The sequence below is a fragment of the Acipenser ruthenus genome, chromosome 4, assembly GCF_902713425.1.
Source record: "Acipenser ruthenus chromosome 4, fAciRut3.2 maternal haplotype, whole genome shotgun sequence".
Taxonomy (NCBI): domain Eukaryota; kingdom Metazoa; phylum Chordata; class Actinopteri; order Acipenseriformes; family Acipenseridae; genus Acipenser; species Acipenser ruthenus.
The window spans coordinates 24027092-24043259 of NC_081192.1; the positions used below are offsets into that span (position 1 = coordinate 24027092).

The following is a 16168-nucleotide window of genomic DNA, read 5'->3' on the forward strand; positions in this document are numbered from 1 at the left end:
CAAGACAGAGACACTTGACAGTGTGATCTAGGGAAATCCTAAGTCCTGACTTAAAATAAAACACTGCTACTACTGTGTACATCATTTATCGCAGTAGAACAACTAGAAAACACCAATATAATATATATATATATATATATATATATATATATATATATATATATATATATATATATATATATATATACCAAATAAGAACAGAACATAAAAACAAGCACAGTTTCATGTATGCTTTTTATTTATTTGACAATAGTAATTTAATTTCATACATACTTGCATGTATACCACAAGCAGTGTAAACTTAAAAAAATGCTTATCCAGGAATATAGGGTTTTTTTTCTTTTTTTTTTCATTTTTACAATATATATATGATGTGCTGCTATTTAGAAGGATATAAATGTCATTTCAGTAAATCCCTGTTTATATAAATGACAATAACACTTTATATAAAGCATTCTTTATTGTGTGCCACTGGAACACAGATTATAAATTACAGTAAACAAAGAAAACAACACTGTTTTTGTTTTCTTTTGCAAGGCTATGTTGATCAAAGGATGATTGATCTAATTAAATGTCTTGGTGAATTGGTGAGAGATTAAAGATTGATGGTGGGGTCCATTCTAGTGAGCCAAATACCAGAATATGCTATGGAATGTATTGATAAATAAAAAGACCAGTGTGATCTCCCAAATCGTACAGCAGCCGTTTGAATAATATCAGTTAAGCTATTCTAACAGCTTGGGAATTTTTATGACCATCAAACTGAATTGCATTAATAAAAACTTTATTTTCTTTAAATAACCCATTAGTTCAAAGTTACAATTGTGTGAACATGGCTATCTGCCTCACAAGTACCACGATCCATATATTGTATCTCCAGATTTCAATATATTATAACATTTAATTAAAAGAATATTACTATACCTCCTTCTGAATGATATAAAAAAAAAAGTTGCAACATACATGAAGAGCACATACCCTTTAACAATCATCAACCATCACCCTGTAGGCTTTATGAATACAACAAAAGAAATATATTTAAAAAAATCAAAGTGCAAATAAAAACATATGAACATGAGCATCTATAATCTAGGTACAGGATGCATAGCTACAATTTAAACTGATGATGTTTGTCATCATTCAGAATGGTTATGAGTTTTGTAGTTCTAATATTGATGGTTTGTGGTTTTTATCTTTATTGCTCAATCTAACTGGCTGCCATTTCTTGAGTGGTTTTGCTATTTATTTATTTTAGTGCTTTCTGGTGCTGAGAAATCAGTTATTGTAACACTTCAACTCTATTGTCTCCACAAGCTTCTGTACTTTACCACTGTAGTTTTAACAGAATTGACCTGGAAACCAAAAAATACAGGAAAACCACCAGTTGGATTGAGCAATAGATACATTTCTCATATTAAAACTCAGAACTTGGAACTGGTCAGAATGATTGAAAACATCATGAAAAGATAAGAGAGAGGTAACAAAAAAAAACTGTATATCTCCTTTAATGCTTAACAAATAGGGGCCATGCCAGCTATGTACAGTACACTCTCACTAACCTAAACACCAGTAGTGTGCATTGACCTATATTCTGAAGCATGCTATAATAGTGAAAACGCATGCTGATAGAAGCTGTAGAAAGTACAAACCAAACTGTAAATCATAATGTATGTTAAGTATGTAAAGCAGCTCTGTATTTAATTAAATTGTTTATTACTGCTGATCAATTACAGTACATAAAAAATACTCAACAAGGATTGTTTTTTTTTTGTATGGTACAGATTACAATCAATACTCTGAACACTTACTAATCTGAACAGTCCCAAATAGTTTTGATTAGCGAGAGTCTACTATACAAACACTAGCTCCATAGGAACCAGACCTACATTTTATACCCAGAAAGTACAGTATACATTATATGCAACAAAAAAAACCAGCTAAACAGTTAGCTTTGATTCATTTTAAGAATAATTTAAAATTACACTTTAAAATGTGTACATATTATTGAACATAACAGTTACAAAAAAACTAAGTAAAAAAATACACAGAAGCACCATAAGGATAACAGTACTGCCCCTATATATATTTTTATTTATCATTTCTGCATAGTTCGAGATGTGAAGATGAACCATTCATATCCAGATAATTAGGACTTAAAGCGTTAATAGGAACAAATGTGCTGTTTTGATTATCCTATTTTATAATACAATTCCAGGGTACCCTTAAAGAAAGAATGCAGAATAAATAGCTTTAAACTGGTTACAGTATTTCAAAAATAAGTACAAAAGCACCTTTTACCATTTTGTATGCTGCAGGTGGTACCCTGCCTATCCTGTTAAATTCAAGTTGTTGCCAGCACTGGTTGTGCTGATCTTAAACTGGTTAAGATTAAGCATTAGAAAACAATTCAGCTATAGCGAGCCTCTAATAGATGCCAGCTGGAACATCCGCGCAGGTGCCGGCTTTTTCATTTTGACCTGCTGTATTGAAAACTCAATTCACATCTATTGGACAGCAAATACTAAACAAAGACACAACTGGTCAAAATATATTGTATTATCCTTCGCGGTGGACGACGTTGCGTCATGGATATTTCTAATAGCCTAAATAATACCTCAGCTAAAAAATCTTCTACTTATATGGAGCTGTTTTTCAGTTCAGGTACCTCGTATACAAAAGCGAAGATGGTCTGTGAACTGTTTGTAAAATGTGTAAAAGAATAGAAGTACCTGTAACTTTTTATTTTTTTAATTAGGATTTGAGTGCAGGTTTGTGTAAGTTTCAGTATTTAAGTTACAATTAGGTTCTAAAATTGATTAGCAAAAAAATAATAATAATAATACTTTTAGTAATTAAAACTATCTAGTAGCTTATATGTGTTAATGCTGATCGTGCTGTTTGTTCAGTAACTTGTTCACAGTGTGTTCATGAAATGCATTCAAAGCCTCCTGGCTTTGGTAGAAAAGAGAGCACCGTGTCTGTGTTGTGGTTGTGACATGCTAAATAAACTTACTGAAAGTTATCAGTTTGCATCCAGTTGTTTGATTTCTACAATTTGTCATTCAAACCGGAGACTAGTTGCTATTCCTGTTTTGATACTGTATATTGCCACTGCCAGCAAACACAAATTGAAATGGATAGATTGAACATATAGGATAGCAAGGAAGCAGACTTTAGTCTGCATTGAAAAACAACATTCAGAGTGTGTACTACAACAGAGATTTTCTTTCATTGAGCAGAAAAGACGTAAATTGCATAAATGAATACTATATTTACTGTACGTATTTTCTGCGGATTGATTTGGAACAGTGATTAAACATAGTTTGAAAGATAACATTTAAGGTCCTTTACCAGAGATTCGGGACCTCATATTGACCAATCAGGTTAAAGTAAATCTCTGATCAATTTTCTAATGCTGTATCAGGATCTGGTTATGCTGGTTCAATAAAAAAAAAAAAAAAAGTTAAACTATATGATGAACACAGTTCAAATGGGAATTTATATACAAAATACTTTTTGTGCAAATCCTCACGATAAATGCCTTTTTCTGTCATCAAGAGCTGAATTTGGGATGCCTTATTTAAACCAATACAGGTAGTTTGAGGTGACGCCTGGAAAGCACATGTTGTTGCTGCATGAGCCTCCATAACTTGGTGGACATGCTGAGCAAGGAACGCCTACTTTGTAGGGAGCATCTCCAATCCAATTCCCTCTAAAATAAAAATAAAAAATACAAAAATATATTAATAACATAGGCACCAGTGCCAAGAAAAAGTAACACAATTATATCAAGTGATGATGTAATTTCATTATGGTTTTGTTTGGTACAACTGCACTGGAATGTGCATAGTCAGCATAATTGGAAGAACACTCACTAGCTCAAAGTGTGACATCTTTACAAATCAATAAGTAAAGAGCATGTGATAATAAGCTCTCCAGCAGTTGATAATAGTAATTGTGCTTTCTGCTTTGTCATTTGTTTGATCACTGGGTCGCTGTAGAACAGGCTGTTCATACACAAATAAAAAAAAAAATGTAATCTGTGATGTACGTATATAAAGATTATTTACTTACTTTGGCGAATAATTGCATACCAAGTATGTAGCTCTTCTCCATACTGATCCCCACACATTCATATTATGACAAGTGTTGACTGCACAGCCAATTCGATTTGAAGTGGCCCAAACCATCTGAAAAATCAAGTGGGCTTGTGTCCAACTCCATTTTAAATTGACTTAAGTGTTCCTTTTAAGGTTACAGAGTGCACACAGTTACCTACCTGGGTATAATGTGTACACATCGGTCCATAGCATTTTAGAGGGCACCTGGGATTGCAGTCACGAGGGTACGGAAAAACATAGTCATTGACTTCATCATACCAGGGCTTCACCAGCTGAAGAATGGATCGGTAGCTGCAAACAGTAAACCAAGTATGTCAATAACATACATCCCCTGCGATGTTGATGACCATAACATATATATCATTCTTATCTATCCATCACACTTACTACATGCTCATACTGGACTTTATTCGTATAAGCAAATATTTCTAATATAAGTTAACTGCTCTTAGTCAAACCCGCTCTTACATGTAATTATTTACTGTATTCTCTGCTCTTATTTGAATTTGATCTTATGCTACTGATATTACTGTACTTTACAACTGCTGTTATCTGTAATGTGATATTCTGTAATGTGATACTCTGAAATGTGATACTTTACAATGTGATATTTTGTAACAATTATAAGTCGACCTGGATAAAGGCATCTCCTAAGAAGTAAATAATAATACAGTCTAACTAACAAACCCTTCTTATAACGAACCCCCTTTTTTAACGATCCAAGCAGCAAGAACGTTTTTTTTCAGTGGAAATAGCCCTATTAGAACAATCAGTTTTACAAAATCTACCCGGATAAACCGATCTCGGTAGTGATTGACACTGAACTTTCTCTCAGTGATAACAAAGACCTTGGTCGGCTAATTCGAAGATAAAGCTGATTCATAGATAACCCTATTGTAGTGCAAATCATGTGTGATATATGCCATCTTTACACAAACTGCAACCATGTCAACAGGCGTGAGGAGGTAACAAGATTGAAACTGCATGCATTGAGAAAAGCATGAAGAATATGAATCTACAGGGCTCCCGAGTGGCGCATCCAGTAAAAGCACTTGCGTAGAGTGCCGGATGCGCCCTATAGTCTGGACGTCGCAAGTTTGAGTCCAGGCTATTCCTTTGCGACCGTGGACGGGAGCTCCCAGAGGGCGGCGCTCAATTGGCCAAGCGCCGCCCGGGGGGAGGGAGGGTTAGGTCGGCCAGGGTGTCCTCGGCTCACCGCGCACCACCGACCCCTGTAGTCTGGCCGGGCGCCTGCAGGCTTGCCTGTAAGCTGCCCGAGAACTGCGTTGTCCTCTGACGCTATAGCTCTGGGGTGGCTGCATGATGAGTCCGCAGTGTGAAAAAAAAGCAGTTGGCTGACGGCACACGCTTCGAAGGACAGTGTGTGTTCGTCTTCACCCTCCCGAGTCAGCGCAGGGGTGGTAGCGGTGAGCTGAGCATAATAAAATAATTGGCCATTCCAAATTGGGGGAAAATAATAAAAAATAATTGGCAACGACTAAATTTATTTAAAAAAAAAAAAGAAAAAAGGAAAAAAAAAAAATATGAATCTACACTGGATATGTTTTTCAAGAGGAAGGGCACATAATTACTGTATTCAGCATCTAAGTGTACTTTTTATTTTCATTTATTTACTGTTCTTTTAAATATACTGTTTAAATGTTGATCATTGAGAAGTTGTCTTGAAAGAACTACTGTATACTGTACAAAGAAGTTCAATTCAATTTGGGCGTTTCTTCATTATAATGATACAGCAAATTGCCAAACCCTATTATAGCGAACAACTTGATATAAAGAACATTTTTCCAGGTCCCAGGGGGGTTCGTTATAATGAAGTTAGACTGTATATCAACAGTATTTTCTGAATAGTATTGAATACAAATTAACAATGAAATGATTAATCACAATTTGATGAGATTCTCCAGATATAAACAGAATATGACATTCTCAATAACTTGTGCTAAATAATGTTAATACCACAGTTCATGACAATTGGGCCAGTGGTTCTCCAGATATATGGGACAATGTGTGAAGCGTGACATATGTACATACGGATCGCCTCTATATACCCTATGCTGGGGATTTCATGCCCAGCGTGGAATAAGGATAGGAGCATAAGACCTTCTTTTTGTTTCTGGGAGGTTTACCAGCTTTTAATGCACTTTAATATTCACCTATGATCTTGCCAGTATAGCATGTCTCTACATATAACTACAGTGGCAGAACTTGGGGTAATGGAATAGTTTTTTTTTTTTTTTTTTACTCATTAAAGTTTGGTTCTACATATTATTCATCTCAGGCCAACAGTACTTCAGTCTGAATCTTGGAAGTGAGCGAAATTCAACCTGGCCCAAGTAAACTTACTGTAGGGTCTCTGGTCAGTTTTACAGGGCTAAGTCAACTCAGCCAAATATGTTTTTAGTACATACCGTCCGGTTCTCACAGATAGGTTCTGGCCCAAGAATCTCAAGAGATATTGAGGTCCATGCTCCCAAATGCACATGGCTGCCCAGACTTCAGCTGACTTCGCAAGATTCTCATCCCACACCTGTAAATTGCATTATATGCATAATTAACAACAGTTTTATAGACCATGATCTGCTCATCTAGAACAGCTGTTACTGGTTGATTCAAATAAACAGTTCCTTCTGGTAATGATCTGCATATGTCAGTTCACATGTTAACCATCTATATTGTATGTATTGCTCAATCTCATAATATGTTTTAATAGGTCTTTCTGTGTATTAAAAGATCATACATTAGCTGTTTCATTTTTGCATGTAATGTACTCTCTAAAGATAAAATGAACTTGTCCTGACTTAGGGAAAGTGAGTATGTTTGCAAAGAGTATGCATTGCAACTATGTAATACAGTATCTTGAGTTGTTTTAGTATGACGACCAATACAAATATAGAGAAGTGGGAGATCTTCAGAATATTTCTGTATTAAAAAGGGTGAACATGGAGAAAGGAGTTTACTCTATATACAAGGAACCCACTTTCAGGATGTATGTGTTTGAAACTGGCACCTATTGTATATTTGGCACGTGAACCAAAATATAATAATCTTTCCTCATGCACTTATACCCCAATGGGCAATTCCACAACTAGTCTGGATAGGATAGCTACAACTGAAGCATGTGTATTTGTTACAGTGCCAGGTCCTGAGCTGCTTTAGGTATAATTACATTCATTTAGAGTATGGAAGAGCTGAAGGGAAATACAAACCTTTCAGGGTCTTTTTGTTTTTAACATATGAGATATAGATAATCCCTGAACTGTGTAAGAGTAAACAGTGAGATTTGGAAAAAAAATAAATAAAAAAAAAAAGATTTTATTGCTCTTTTTCCTGCTCGGCAAATACTTTTCTTAATTGTACAAAATTGTGTCACCATTGTATACTTTATTGATACCATAGCCTATCCCATAAAAAATAAATGACTGTTAGCTCATCTTCCTAGTGGATGTTTTAGACATTTTCTGGAAAATAAATGTCAGTTCCAATTAATCACAGGATGTAATACATTCTATTTTGACTACTTTCTTATAGATATTTTTAGACTAATGTCTGAATGGATTAGTCAAATTTCTAAACTATGCCTTCAGGGTCTTCTCTCTTGATCTGATTCTGTAACATTTGAGGTAACATTTGGTGGTCTGCAATGCCTCAGGTTGAAAACCAGCTGTTGAAACCAGATGGTCTTCCAAGATCCACATTGACACCTGCAAACACCTACCCCATGCAATTTAAACTAAATTGATTGTTTTTTCTAGCACATTATTTGAAGTATTCCTTCAGGTAAGTCTTCTCTAAAACTACTTACTGTAGTTGCATTGAATCATAAACCGTTTCTAAAAGAAATGTCTGTATCGTTTCATAGATTTTAGCAATGCAACTTTAAGTGGTCATCAAAGTAGCTTGCTTCTGTGTGGATTATGTGAATTCAGCTAAACAAATCCCTATTGGTAAGAACTGCCATGACACTCGAACACATTTCACGAACTTCAATGTTTCATGTTTAATAAGTACTTCCCTTTTCGTTATTTATTTCCTTTACATTCCTCATTATCTAATGTTTCGTTGTTCATGTGTTGGCTCAGGATGCTCACACAGCTGGTTCCTCCAATAAGAATAATAGACACGTTGCCAGTTGATCATGGTTTACAGCATCAATACATTACCTTGCTGAAGTTGCCACAGAAAGTTGAAATGAAAAGCAAAATTAAAGTATCAGTACACTATTTTTCTGAATAACGTTTGCAGTGTATTTATTCGTTTATTTATTTAACTACGTGCAATATTTCAGTAAACCATGATTTTAATGGGCTACTAATCGTAGTCCACGCAATCAATTGCAATTTCGAAAAAGGACATGTTCCATTCCCTTAACAAAATAAAAACGTCATCGTTGATTTAGTGCCTTTATCAATATTCCAAAGATACCACAATGGAAAAAACCTTTTAGAGGTTATAAAATAACAGCTCACCATGTACTCCATGTTTGAAGCAGGTGGGAAGACTTGGTTGCCTCGTACTTTATTGTGGTAATCGAGTATAGCAATCATGTCGTCCTGGGAAATGTATCGCCTCCGTCTAGTTTTGGGGATATTCACAGAGTCCAAATGATGCTTCAAAGCTGAGCCGATGTCAGTGAAATTGCTTGGTTCTGACAAAGTGTCAGTTGAATTGGTCACTACCCATCCACTTGCTCCGCAGGCGATGCACATAACAAGAGCTTTTAATACAGATAGCCTCATGACTCCCCTCATCTTAGTCTCCTCGTAAAATTTCAGAAGCATGTATTGCAACCCAAAAGACGTCCTGAAAGAGAAGAAAACACAACGGAAACTGTTTCAGACATTATCAGATTACAAGTTATTATTATTATTATTATTAGTAGTAGTAGTTGTTGTTGTCGTAGTAGTATCAGAAAGGAAAGAAATGCAGTATTCCAAAATAAAATCGTTAGAAAATAATGTGAGTGCCACATACCGTGCAAAGTCAACTCTTATTCTGTACTTTTATTTAAAATTTACAATTCCAGACAAGTATGATAAAACTATGAAAGTCAAGCTTACCTTCTGTCCTGGAAGAATGTGTACCAAAATCCTCTAGGTTCTTGAATCTGCAGTACTGTACTAGTCCTATGGGATGTGGCTTGTAGAAAACCCTACAGCCGATTTGAGAGTGCTGAAGTTGCTGCCCAGTTTATATATTGCAGCTGGTACGGTGCAGGAAGCGCTTGTTTTCTTTGATGGTGCCCCTGCTAACCTCCATCACCTGAAACAAAACGTCAAAACACACACACACACACACACACACACACACACACACACACACACACACACACACACACACACACATCTGCATTCAGTTTGTACAGCTGGCAAATGTAAAGGGTCAGTTTGGTCCTTCATGGCTCATGAGTATTAGGCAACTACCTTATATGTAGTATCTTATTCTGGACATATTTTTCAGAACCATACATATAACAAACCTGTTGTTTAATAAATTTATATTAGATTAACCCTTATACGGTAAACTAATTATATATTGTGCTTATAAACTTAAACATAGCCGACCTGCACGTCAATACAACGTTACAATTTAGTTTTGCCGTTGTCGATAACGGTTCTAGAAGTCTGTGATGACTGAAGTGGAAAAAAAGGTGCAAAAACAAATAAATTGGACTGTTGCAAAGCAATGTTAGTTACCCTGTAAATTGCCTTGTGTAGTTCAGATAGTATTTCTTGCTCAATGTAATACCGTATCTATTTGTCAAGTAAATTAGGACAGCGCCTGTACAGATAATCCGAATGACGTTAGTTCATAAGATTAAATGATAGCATTCAAAGCGCACGTACTTTCTGAAGTTGTAAAAAGTAATTCATTAAAAAAATATATTACACCATTTAAGAGTGGGGGTACGGCATCAAAAGACACTTAATTAAAAAATAAATAAAAAATAAAAAATAAGGTTATGGTGCTTTTTCTACTTGTTTTTGCTTGTCCCATTATACTGTAAAGATTACACTTGTTCAGGATCTGGATCCAAAAAGCTTTCCCGCTAGATTGAATGTTGTGCCAAGTAAATAACCACTTCAGCAGGTCATCATTTTCTTTGGCAGCTGGATAACAAATTAAAGCAATATGTCTGCAGGAACAAATCTTTTCGAAAATCAGTGATGTTCTGAGTGTGTCTGGGAATGATGAATCTTTAACTTGCATAAGCGATCTTCTGGTAGTATGATACCCTCCCAGTTGGTAAATAACTGCATTTTTTTCCATAGCAAACTTGGCGTTTGACAGGGATAAGTGAAAGTCGTTAATTCTCTTGTAAAAGAAAAAAGAAAATCATAAACAATGTTAGCACAATTTATTTCATAGTATATTTGATTTTTAGGTAAACCTAAGCCCAATATTACAATGGGAACTAAAAAAAATAAAATAATACAGGGTGTGGAAATCACTGCACTTCCACTTCAATGAAATGATGCTAGCCATCAGACAAATAATCCTTGGGGGTCCAATCTAAGGGGGATCTCGTATCTGATGGAATGGTTTGAGTTAAATGGATGTGTTAAAAAAGATATGCCAATGTTAAAACAATGTGGTAGTGAAATGGTTATTTTCTTGTGCACCACCTGAAATAGAACTTAACTGAATCATAGAATACAAGTGTACCAACCAGCTATCAGGACATTCTGTCAAAGTGTTTCTGCATCTGCATCATTGACCAGAGGTTAAAACAATGTTGCAATGATATGGTTGATTTTTAATGGACAACACCATTAATGGAACTTAAGTAAGACAATGAAATACAGGTGTGTTTCTATGGAGCATAACTTAAAAAGTCATATGACCTTGTGATGACTCAAAGGGGTTTCGGTTTGTAATTCAGCCTCCCATCAGCAGAAGGTATCGAATCAACCCAAGGCTTCCTTCACCAAATTCATGTGAGTCAACTTTATGGGGGGGCGCCATCATGGTCAGGGGCAGAAGTGCAAGTATGTAAATCCCTTGGTCCATGCACATCACTTTTTTGCCGGCTAGATTGCAGACGGGAGTCTGCGCGTAACGTCACGGTCTGTGCAGACAGAGCGTGGACAGCTTTGATAGATGAACAACAGTTCTGAACAGAACCAAAATAGAGGTGGTGTTGTGACATTCTAATCGCAGAAGTGGATGCAATCGAAGTTCCCTTTGTGCTCCACCAGCTTCATAATTTACAGCATGATCAGAAAATGTATAGTAGAAACAGTCCCTACTATAAAGAGATTCTATAAACGTATGTTTTGTGATGTGAGACAAATTAATGAGTATTATAATTGGCAGGATCCCCCCCCCGCACTCTCACAAAGGGGTGAGGGGTGTTAGGCAGTACTGTATTCTCACTTCAACTACCTGTTATTAAAGCTGATTTATTCTCCTTAATTCAAAGTAGGTCATTCCCTGTACCTGATGGCCTTTCATCAATAACCAGTTACACCTGCTCATTTCAACCGTTTAGCATTGTTTTGAGCCACGGCTGCTCCAGCGCAGTACCTCTTGAGAAGCTGCGCAGCTGTGCAGACTTTTAAGCCCATGAATGTGTGACCTGGTGACGTCTTTTCCGGCTGAGTTCACGCAGACGATGAATTTGGACAGGTTTTCCACAGAATCTGCGCAGACTTAGCAAAGTCTGCATATCGTGAATGCACCCCCTGTCACTCGAGTCATGTGAGAGTTAAGAACACCTGTCATACAGGGATTGGTGTTCCACTGGCTACAGGGGCAGGGCTTGGCATACAAAAGGGGATGCGCTGATGGGTTCAGGGTTGGTCCTTGAAACACAAGAGGAGACTGTGAAACCAGAGGGAGGAGGGATTACTTGTTTTGTGAGTACTGAGTGCTTGCTTGTTTGTTTTGTTCTTGTTTTTTGGACAGAGACGGCAGCTCAAGAAATAGACCACTGCTCAACTTTTTGTTTATATTTAATCTCTCACTGCAATCCCTTCACGGTTTTCCTTTAACTTTTTTGTAAATAAACCTTCTTTGTTTTTGCCACACTCAACACTGCACTGTCTTTGTTGTATACACGCCCCATCCTTCACAGATCTCAATATGGTAGCCATATTAGGTCAGAGGTCAATGTCATGGTCACCAACCTGCAAGGTTTATGAGATACAGTATGATGCTTTGACACTGTCATGGCAGCTACTTTGAAAGAAAAAATGACAGGAAAGTGTATTTGTTCTTCTTTGATCAAACTTGACCGAGAGAATCATAGAATACAGATGTGTACTGAGTAAGAAGTCGCGAAAGCAAAAAGTCACATGACACCAATATGACAGCCATCTTAGGTCACAGTTGAAGTTGCAAGCTGTTGCAAGCAGATGTATTTTTTAGAACTTGTGAGTGAAGTGTCCACCATTTTGATATTAATAACAATAACTTGATCAATGGTTTATTTATAGATATATATATATATTTTTTACTCAAGTCTTTGAATACTTCCAGCAATCGTTGCAGTGTAACGGAGAGAAATCATCCCAAACCCACCTTTTTTTATTGCACTTCTTGTGTTATATGCTGGTTGGAAATCTGGGGAGGAGTAAAAGAAAGAGAAACAGATCAATATACAGGCATATTTAAGTCTAAGTGATTCAAAACTATCGAAATAATTCTCACATTCTAGTACATAGATATCATTAGAGGTGTATATTTAGATAGTTATAAAAAGGTCAAATTAATATTATCATTTAATAATAATAATAATAATAATTTATTTCTTAGCAGATGCCCTTATCCAGGGCGACTTACAATTGTTACAAGATATCACATTATTTTTACATACAATTACCCATGTATACAGTTGTTTTTTTTTTGACTGGAGCAATCTAGGTAAAGTACCTTGCTCAGGGGTACAGCAGCAGTGTCCCCACTGGGGATTGAACCCACGACCCTCTGGTCAAGAGTCCAGAGCCCTAACCACTACTCCACACTGCTGCCCTATTAATGTGGAACATTCCTAAAGCCTGTAAGAAAAAGCCTTGGCAGCCATTAACCCGTCCCAGTTCCCGATGTGCTGATGTACCTTGATGTATGCGAGAGGGCTCATGTTTCTCTATCTGTTTTACTAATCAGAATATAGCTGCAGCTAACGTGGTCACCTTGTGGGCTCAATTCCTTATAAGTGAAAGAAACACAACGCTGAGTACTTCAGGCTACTGTGCAGGAGTTATCGGCTCATGACTGTCGCCGCTTTACACCTGTTACAGCAGCACTAAATAGCAATTACAAGGAACTGAAGTTCCTTTTCCCATAATTCCTTGTGGTATTTGGTCCTTGGGTGACCAAATTAATACAGCTTCAAGCACCCACCCTTGACATTCATACAATTCAAGCCACAGCACATTACATATTGTTTTTTTTTTCTTCACCCCTTAAAGATGTGTAAAAAATACTTAGAAAACCCATTACTGAGATCACGTGACCCATGGGCGTGATGGTCGCTGTTTGCTAGAGCTCCGGATCCCTAACCCTGGTTTCAGCTGCTTTTTATATTTTACTTTTCACCTTGTTTTTTGATGTTGTTACTTCACGAAAGATGCCTGGATCTCAAGAGGCTCATGTTGCGGACGCCATTTCTGAAGCACTACTGAAGCAGCAAAGCTCGCTCGAGACTCTAATTACAAATATCGTCAGAGTCAAGCTGTCGAGAAATTAAACAATACGCTTCAAGATACCAAGGATGTGCTGCAGTTACTGAAAGTAGATGTCGACTCTCACATGGAGGTAATCCATGGTTTAATTTCTAAAGTGGATTCTTTACAAGCCGAAACAAGAGCAAACAAACGTGACCTCAACCAATGCATCTCTCACTTGGATCTGGAAGATTGTTCAAGGCGCAATAACATCAGACTGGTCGGGCTGAAAGAAGAAGGCGAGGAGGGGAGAGACCCGATAGGCTTTATACAGAAAATGCTCCCCCGGTGGATAACTTCCATCGCGGGCAATACTGTAGAGATAGAGAGATCATCGGATCTACAGCAGGAGGCCAAATGGTACGGAAAAAATCCCATGATTTTTAAAGTTCTCTGCTACAATGATCAACAAGTTCTTCTTAGTAAGCCTTCACAGAGGTTCAAAAGACATTACAATCCAAGAGTATTTCGTCATTTCTGATTTGCCCAGCAATGCTGCGAGTATTTTACAAAGGTGAGCACCTTTTATTTTCTACAACCCATGAGGTCGAAACATTTCTGATGGAGATCGAAGTGAGCTCATCTACGCACTCTAGCAGCCGATGACAGCTTTCTTTTAGTACTCCGAGCCCGCAAGATGACTTGGATAGTACGCCTATGGAAGAACCAGCATGAAAGTTTGTATGTACTGTAGCTACATACTTCTGACGCAGCAGTTCTGATCAATACTGGCGATTGTCTTCAAAATGACTCTGGAATATGATTTACACATGTGGAATTACTGTTTGCTTTATTACTGGAATAAACTTCCCTCTGACATTTTTTTTTCCACGTGGCACCCCAACTCAACGTTCATTCTGCCATCTCTGTTGGATAAGTACCCCCCCCCCCCCTCCCATGTTCACTTGTATGTTTTTTTATGGGAAAAATTGGGTTATTATTTTATATTGAATATATATCTGGGGCATGTTTATAAATAGGGAGGGGTGTTTTACTAGTATAAAAATATTATTGAATATTATTATTGATAAGATTTGGAAGGTGATTACTTCCTGTTCTATGGCTGGGAGGGGGGCGGGGGGTTGATTTAGTGATAGACACCGCTACGTGTTTGTCACGGATCCTATGTGTGTGGGTGAACGACAGGGAACGAGGCGTGGCAGAGGAGGCTCCACCTTGTCCTGGGGGTGGGAGGGGAAGGGGGGATTTGGATAGTATTAATTGATTTGTGTTTTCAATATGTGTATTTGAGAAGGGACGGCAACCGGCGGGGATGTTTTAGATTTCAAAAAGCATGTATGACCTCTAGAGCTTGTTTTATTGATATATCTATATGAGTACGTTAGGCTTGTACCTTTACCTAAGCGCATATTCTCACAAGTACTCAAACATCAATGACGTTCGGACCCACAGGGTTTTTAGTTTTGTTACTTGTCTTTTTGGTTTACACTTACGAATCTAATTCTTGATTATGGCTAATATGTTGGTTGTTTTCCAAATAAACATGTTAAATGTTTGGATACATTACATAGAAAAAAAGGTTGACATTGCCTTACTACAAGAGACACACTTACGAGATTCTGATGTACACAGAATGCAAAACAAATACTATAAACTAGCCGCAGCCTCATGTTCTACAACGAAATCAAAAGATGTGCTTGTTTTAGTGAGACGTAATCTTCAGTTAACAATAGGAAAAACCAGCAAAGATGGAACCGGTAGATTGGTATGTATTTGTACTACATTGCAGGGTAAAAATACGCACCGAGTACGTTTGATGCTGATTTCTTCCCTTACATGACCGGAGAATTGCTCACACTGTCTGATTATTCTTTAGTAGTCGGTGCTGATATGAATGTAGTGTTCGATACTTCGTTAGATAGATCGGGTTCAAGCTTGTATTTCACAAACAAATGCGGCCAGCGCATTGGAACATTTCGCTCAAAATTTGAATATCCTGGATCTCTGGCTACAAAATCCCACAGCTAGAGATACTTGCTTCTCGGCTAGACATAAAACACACTCCAGAATTTATTATATTTTAGTTTCTCCTGAATTAGTTTCCAATGCCAATACAGTAAGCATACTTCCTTCAGTTCTTTTCCTGCATAATTCATTGCAATGCGAATTTCCATTTCACCCTGGTACAACACAGAGAGCTGTACGATGGCGATTTAACATTATTTTATTTCAGAATTTGTCACCCAATTTAAAACGAAACTAACAGACTTTTTAGAAATCAACAAAGATTCAGTTAAGGACCCTGCCAGGGTATGGGAAGCTACTAAAGGTTTTATACCGGGTAACAGTACAGTACTTTTGCTTCTCACCTAAACAAAACAAGGCTTCAGAAAATTAATG

The 16168-nt window shown here is 37.1% G+C and overlaps 1 protein-coding gene across 1 annotated transcript; it reads right to left on the reverse strand.

The window, feature by feature from the left end:
* Positions 1-1696: 1696 nt before the first annotated feature.
* LOC117400361 (peptidase inhibitor 15-like) lies at positions 1697-9301 on the reverse strand. Its single transcript, XM_034000200.3, has 6 exons — positions 9200-9301; positions 8609-8942; positions 6551-6669; positions 4280-4412; positions 4075-4190; positions 1697-3712 (listed from the first exon to the last, which is right to left on the reverse strand). Exons 2-6 carry the CDS (start codon positions 8918-8920, stop codon positions 3577-3579), a joined length of 816 nt encoding a protein of 271 aa, XP_033856091.3. The 5' UTR covers positions 8921-8942; positions 9200-9301; the 3' UTR covers positions 1697-3576.
* Positions 9302-16168: the final 6867 nt, after the last annotated feature.